A 7,329-nucleotide genomic window follows, 5' to 3' on the forward strand; every position below is an offset into this window, starting at 1 on the left:
GCGCGAGGGATCCGCTCTCGGAGAGGGATAACGGGGCTGGGGGGGCTGCGGAGGCCGCGGGGCTGCTGAGCTTTAATTCCTGCAGGGAATGAAGTCCGCACACAAAGAGGCAAAGCGGAAAAGGGGGAGGGGGAGGCACTGCTGGGAGTGTTCACTCCGAGGGGGAAATGGGGTTTTTTGGGGAAAGCGTGGATGCTGCTGGGATGGGGGCTCTCGCTCTGGAAAATGCCCAAATCTGGGATTTATTTGTGTTGGTTTTGCAGAGTTTTGCTGTAACCTTGCTGGTTTTTCCTTGGGATGGGGCATGGAAGCATTCCTAGGATCTGGGTTTTCAGGAGAAGATCCCATCTGGTTCGCTCCCCTCTGGCATCTCCCCCTGGGAATGATGGGACACGAGACCCCTCTGTGTCCCCTCATCCCTATGGACAAGGCAGGGCTGGGCTGTGCCATGGGATTTCCCATTATCCAGGAGTTCCTCAATCCGACATCCCGGCCTGATGCTCATCCCGATCTGACAGGGACCTGGCGAGGCCACTGGAGCCGGAGCAGATCCCAAGTGCTCCCAGAGCCGGAGGTGACAGGAGATGAGACAATTTTCCTGCCAGAGTAATTAACCTGCCAGGGTAATTAATTAACCCTCCTGGCTCGAAGCCTAATGAGGGAAAACCCTCTCTGCCAGGCCAGGGCTTTCCAGGGGGATTTTTCCTGCGTGGATGTCGATCCAGGGGCAGCTGCTCCCGTAGGACAGGACTTCCACCCCTAAAAAAGCCAGAGGAACTGGCGGAGAAGGAAAATGAATATTCCAGCATGGAAAACAGCCCTTCCAGAGGTTTTCCTGGCTCTCTGTGCTGTTTTCCAGCTGCTGGGGTTGGACACCAGCCCTGTCCCCTTGGTCACGAAGGTCACAAGGAAGCCACCAGCTGCTCCATCCTGCTGGGAATGGCTCTGGATGTGGAATGTTCCAGATGCAGGAGGGGTTTAACCACTGGGGAGGACATTCCCTGCTGTCCTTGTGCAGGCGCAGAGGGTCTGGGATGTCCCTCCTTGTGTCCCCTCAAGGACTCAGATGCTGGCGAAGGGACAGGATCAGCTCCCTGGGCTTGGAGGGCAGGATCTGGCTTATCCTGGGCTGAAATCCCAGGTTTTGCTCCGTAGAAATCCATTCCAACCACCTTGACCCGGCCGCAAGTCCCGAGGGAGCTGCTCCAGAACTCCGGCAGCAGTTGAGCCGTGATTTGCGTGGCTCTTTGTGCAGCTCGGGAAGCTTTTCCCAGCTTTTCCGAGCTCGGGAATCTTTTCCCAGCTCGCAGGAGCCTGACAAAGTCCGGGAGCTTTTGTGGCTGATTGCAAGGGACAGGTTTTAGCTCCCGGAATACAAAAACCTTTGGCGAAGCACAAACCTCAGCGAAGGGGAAAGGGAAGGGAAGGGGAGAAAAGAGCTGATTTCAGCAGCTGCAGCTCGCTGGATTTTTCATCTTGCATCAGCAAGTCGGGAACACAAATAATCTGCTCTTACACGCTCCAGTGGTGCCGGAGAAATTCCCAGCCTCCACTGGCTGGAGCTCCTCAGCATCCAAAGTGGGCATGTTGGGTCATTTCCCCGATTTTTTTTTTTTTATCCCAGGTTTTGGTGTGTTTCAAGCCAAGGATGCTCCCCCTCCCGGGATATTTGTGTGTCAAGGATTCCGGCTGGGCTTGGGCTGGAGCTCCTCAGCATCCTCACTTTGGATGTTGGGTCATTTCCCCGGAGTTTTATCCCAGTTTTTGGTGTGTTTAGAGCTGTGGGGACATCAGGGATGCTCCCAGGATGTTTTTGCGTCAAGGATTTTGGTTGGGGTTGGGCTGGAGCTCCTCAGCATCCAAAGTGGGGGTTTTGGGTCATTTTCCTGAATTTTTATCCCTGTTTTTTGCATGTTTAAAGCTGTGGGGGGTCAGGGATGCTCCCCCTCATCAAAGATTTTGGTTGGGGTTGGGCTGGAGCTCCTCAGCATCCAAAGTGGGGATTTTGGGGTCATTTCCCAGATTTTCCATCCCAGTTTTTGGTGTGTTTAAAGCCTTGGGGGGGGGGAGGGATGCTCCCCCTCACGGGATATTTGTGCGTCAAGGATTTTGGCTGGGCTTGGGCTGGAGCTTTGGCTCGGGAATGAGGGAACGGGATCCAGGCTGGGCTGGGAATTGATGGAACACCAAACATGGGAACAAAACGCGGCTTTTCGAGAGCCGCGGCCTCGCCGGCACAGCCTTTGTTTAGCGCAGACAAAACGCCACCCGTAATGGATGTTCCCTTGATAAACAGCAGCTCAACTCTCTCATTACTCCCTGTAATGAGAGCCTGTCTGGGAAGAAGAAGGAGCAGGGAAAAACCGCTCCTGGATTTAATGGGAGCCGGGAGAGCTGGCGTTCGGAGGGGACGGCGCGCGGAGGAGCCGCTCGCAGCCGCCTGGAGGAGCCCCCGAACCCGGCCTTGGGTGGGGGGAGGGAAAAAAAGTGAAAAACAACCCCAAATCTGGTGGATTTGGGGATTGGAAGGGCAGCACCCGGGGCTCCCCCACATGAGGAGGCGGCTGGGGGAGGGCTCGGCTCCCTGCGGGCTCTCACCACAAGAATCAGTCAATTCTCGCTGAATAATTAACTCGAGAGGCTTCCCAAGTATTGACTTCGTGTGACAGCGAGTCTGTCTTGAGCCGGGCTTTGCTTGTGTAAACACAATCTCCGGCTGGGCTTAGTTAGCGGCTCAATGGGACAGAACGAGCCCGCAATTAAAATCAAACGATGCCCGAGCTCCGTCCTCGCCTTCCCCGGGAGCCGCAGGGCTCGAGGAGGAAAAATTCACCCCAAAACCGTCTTTGAACTGCTCCATCCTCGCCTTCCTCGGGAGCCCTGTCAGGAGAAAAAATTCACCCCGAACCCGTCTTTGAACTGCTCGTTTCAGGGCTGGATCCAAATGCGGGGGCCTGAAACACACGTGGAGAGGGAAATGGTTCATTAAGAGTTCCCGACTTGGGGGTTGCGCTGGTTTCATTCCTAATTATTTTCCCTCTTGCTGGGTTTCCTCTGCATTGGGAATTTCTCTGCCGGTTTGTTGTGGGTTTGCCTTTTTCCCGCTGTGCCCTGAGCAAGGAACAGATATCCCAGGATGTGGAAAAACGCTCCAGGATCAGAGTTCAACCTTTGATCCCCACCTGGTCCCCAGCCCAGAGCTCTGAGTGCCACCTCCAGGGGTTCCTTGGGCGCCTCCAGGGGTTCCTTGGGCATCTCCAGGGGTTCCTTGGGCATCTCCAGGGGTTCCTTGGACACTTCCAAGGATGATGACTCCAAACCCCCCGGCCAGCTCTTTCCAAGGCCTGACCCCCCTCTCCACGAGGAAATTCCTCTTGGAATTTCGGCCGAGAGCCTCAGAATGACGACAAAAATTCCCTTTTTTCCTCAAAGCAGCGCAGAACAGGCGCCTCCTCTCCCCAGACAACTTGCCCCCGATATAACAAATCCATCCCTTGATCTTTTTTTCCCTCCCCTGTGAACTCCTTGCTCAATTTGGCAGCGGGTCATCCACAAAAGACGAGTTTTATTCCAGCTTCCCTCATTCTTTCAGCTGCTCCCATTCCCCAGGACTCTTTGAATTTACCTGGGAGTGTTTGAGGGGAATTTTTTTCATCTCAGCATCTCCTGGCTTCAAAAAAATCCCTCTCCAGCAGGATGGGAATGTCGGGAGGGCCATGCCCAGCGGGATTTTCGTGTCTCACCGAGTTTTTTCCGTGTTGTCGCAGCTTCCTGAACATCCCCAGCTCGGCAGGAGAACGGGAGCGGATTTTTCCCAGGTGTTAAATTCGCTCTTTTAAAATTCCCTCAGTCCCCCGTAAATTGCCCGTGAAAAAAATTCCGCCTCTGGAGGAATCCCGGCGTCTTTTCCATGAAATATTCAGGAGCGGGATGCTGTTGGATTGGATGGGCACTGAGTTATCACCTCGGCTCGGGGATGGGAGTAATTAACACTCAATTAAGCACTAAAAAAATCACCAAAAAAAAAGCCCAAACCGATCCCAAAACTTCCTTGTTTGGGGTTTTGGCAGTGCTGAATTCCTGCAGGAAAACAGGGAATGGGAGAGGAGCTGGAGGCAGGTGGTCCCTGCAGTGATGCTAAAGTCCCCTAAATTTGGGATATGTGCACCTGGGATAAATGTACAGGCACACAAAGCCCCGTAAATTTGGGATACGTGCACTGGGAGTGGAACTAGAGGGGTAAAAATCCACTGAATTTGGGATATCTGCACCAGGTGTGTGCGTAGGAATGCACAAATTCCCTTAAATCTGGGATACGTGCACTTGGGATAAACTTACAGGTACCAAAAGTCCCCTAAATTTGGGATTTCTGCACCTGGGAGATATTTACAGGTGCACAGAACTCCCTAAATTCGGGATTTATGCTCTGGGAATGCAGGTATGGAGTTAAAGCCTCCTAAATTCAGGATATTTAAGTCCAGGCGCCCTGCAGGGATGCTGGGAAGCACCTGGATTTGGGAGCAGGGCCCGTTAAACCTCGGGATCCTGAGCTGCCTTTCCTGGGCATCCTCTTGGACATTCCCCCCAGGAATCCAAGAGGAGCAGTTTAGATTGGGAATTGGGAATCCAGCCCTTGGAGCGGGTTTGGGATGCGGGATGTGCGTGTATACCCAGAATTAAGTTTTTTAATCCTTTTTCCACTCCTTTTGGGTTTTTTGGGGGAGAACTCTTAAGAAAATCCTGCCCCCATCCTCCTCTTCCTCCCCTAGCCCTCATCCAGACCTCTTCCCAATTTTTCCAGGCCATCCCCACCTGCCTCCTCCAGCTGCCAGCAGCAATTTGGCTCCGATTCCTCCTTGTTCCCACTAAGATGGATTTGGCTCCTTCTCCTTTCCCAGTTTTTTTTTTAAATTTATTTGGAGCCCTTAAAAGCCAAAATCCATGAGGTTTTATTCCTGGCAGCGAATCCCATGCAGCGGCTCCAAAGTCGCCGTGTCCAACGGGAAGAGTGACATCTGGCTTGGATATTCTGGAAGGATTTCCCAGCTGCCTCCTCACGGATGATGGAAGGAATAACATTTGCCTCGGAGGATGCTCCGGGCCTGGAGCGGAGCCCCAGGGAGCAGCGGGGACAAATTTTCCTGGCACTCCGTGCTGAACTCGCCACACTTCCTGCAGGGAATTGACGTCCCTTCACCTCGGATTTGGGAAGAGACGGAAATGCTGTCAGAAAGTTTTATTCCTCTCCCATGGAGAGGCCGAATTCCTCCCTGTGCTGCGGGGAAGGAGCAGGTTTTTGGATTTCTGCCATTCCCACCCTGGAGCTGAGGTTTGGCTGCGAGGAGGGTGGAGCATCCCAAGAAAAAATCACGGAAAAGCTTTTCTGGGCTTTGTGCAAGGAAAGTCCCCTGCCAGGAGCTGAGGATCCAGCCTGGGAATGGGAGAGGGATGGGAGCCCCCAGAGCCTCCCCGCTCCATGGGGAGTTGTCCTTTTCCGTGGGCTGAGTCACAAGGAAGGAAAATAAACGCGGAAACAACGCTCCTGGAATGAGGAGTTTCATTTCTGGGAAGAAGGAGAGGGAGGAAGTTTCCTCCTTGTCTCACGCGCCATGGCAGAGCTGCAGGATCCTGGTTTTCCCTGGAATTTCTGCTTCATCCCCACGCTTTCTCCTTCCCCATCCTCCCATCCCCATCATGGAGCAACCACTCAAACCCATTGCAATTCCGTCTCTTCCCGAGGAGATTCCGGTGGTGCTGTTGCTGTTCGTTGGGATCTGAGGTGCGGATGAGCACAGCCATTCCCAGGATCCTGTCTCCATCTCTGGAGCACTTGGATAACCCAGCTGGAAGAGCCTGAATTGCCCTGGAATTCTGCAGGCTGGGAATGGGGCGCTTTTATTCCGTTTAAAAATTCCTGCAGGCTGCGGAGTCGCTCCGGCTTGGAACCGGCACTGCAATCCCATTGTTTTCCCTCTTTTCCTCCTCTCTAGATCCCGGCTGGCCGATTTCCACACCAACTGCCAGGCCACCTTGCAGTCCCTGACCGGCTGTCCCGGGGACAACTTCCAGGCGTGCCTGGGCTCCTACGCGGGGCTCATCGGTGAGTGCCGGGAGTCGGGATCGGGAAGGGCTTTTCCCACTGGAATTTCACCCCTGTTCCCTCCTCCTCGCCAGGCTTTGACATCACCCCCAACTACGTGGACGCCAGCACCACCAGCATCACCATCTCGCCCTGGTGCTCTTGCAAAGGCAGCGGGAACATGGAGGAGGAATGTGAGAAATTCCTGCGGGATTTCACGGAGAACCCCTGTCTCCGTAAGGCTCTTCCTCAACCCTGCTCCTTTTTCCCTGTTTTATCATTCCCAGCCTTCCTAAATCTCTCCCGCTCCCAGGAAACGCCATCCAAGCTTTTGGGAATGGGACTGACATCAACCTCTCTCCCAAAAATCCCAATCCCGCTGTGACGGTGCTTCCGAAGACGGAGAAGAGCCCGATCCTGCCGGACGACGTCAACGACAGCAACACCGCGTACGACACGAGTGTCATCAGCACCTGCAGCTCCCTCCAGGTACGGCCCCGCCCAGTCCCTGCCGCCAACTGGGAGCACTGGTGGGGGTGTGGGACATCGGCTCCATCCCATGGGACGGCGGAATGTCCCGCTCGGATTCATCCGGGGGATGGAAGGATCCGGGCACTCTTTGGGGTCTGGAATGGGAAGGGATCCCCACCCCTCTTCCCCCTCACCTGGCGATTCCCGGCAGGAATCCCAGCAGGATCGTGGTGGGAGCAAGGCAGGATCCCACTGAAGCCCCTGAGCTGCCTGTGGAGATGGGATGAGCCTTTCCCAAATCTCCCTGTGCTCCATCACCTGCTCCGAGCTCTGATTCCCACAGGGAAATTCGGGACCCCAAAGCCGGCCCATTCCTTCCCTAACAATTCCCAATTTCTCCTTCCAGGAGCAAGGCCTGAAGCCCAACAATTCCAAGGAGCAGAGCCTGTGCTACTCTGAGGTACTTGGGGGATGCCGGGGCTGGGAATTCTTTCCCAAAGCAAACACCTTGGGAATGACATCCCGGCCTCACCGCCTGGAGCTGTTCTCCAACTTTGGGATGCTTTTCCCTAAAAAGCCGCTCCCGTCCCTCCTTCCCAGGCCCAGCTGACCACGGATGTGATGCCGGACCAGAAGACTTTCATGGATCCCAAGGCGGGAAGCAGCCGGCACCGGGAGAGCCGGATGCTGCTCCTCATTCCCGTCCGGATCCCGGCGCTGGGGCTATAGAGGGGCGGGAAGGAGCGGCCGGCAGGACGGGGACGCTCGGACCAGTGCCC

At 54.9% G+C, this 7,329-nt stretch overlaps 1 protein-coding gene across 1 annotated transcript in view; it reads left to right on the forward strand.

The window, feature by feature from the left end:
* GFRA2 (GDNF family receptor alpha 2) overlaps positions 1–7,323 on the forward strand; it is an 11,734-nt gene extending 4,411 nt beyond the window's left edge. Inside the window, exons 3-7 of the mRNA XM_017731909.1 lie at positions 5,991–6,100; positions 6,175–6,315; positions 6,393–6,568; positions 6,957–7,010; positions 7,151–7,323. Coding sequence (XP_017587398.1) covers positions 5,991–6,100; positions 6,175–6,315; positions 6,393–6,568; positions 6,957–7,010; positions 7,151–7,279 — 610 coding nt within the window. The 3' untranslated portion in view covers positions 7,280–7,323. The remainder of the gene's footprint in view (positions 1–5,990; positions 6,101–6,174; positions 6,316–6,392; positions 6,569–6,956; positions 7,011–7,150) is intronic.
* Positions 7,324–7,329: the final 6 nt, after the last annotated feature.

This window comes from Corvus brachyrhynchos, unplaced genomic scaffold (genome assembly GCF_000691975.1).
Source record: "Corvus brachyrhynchos isolate BGI_N302 unplaced genomic scaffold, ASM69197v1 scaffold150, whole genome shotgun sequence".
Classification (NCBI taxonomy): Eukaryota; Metazoa; Chordata; class Aves; order Passeriformes; family Corvidae; genus Corvus; species Corvus brachyrhynchos.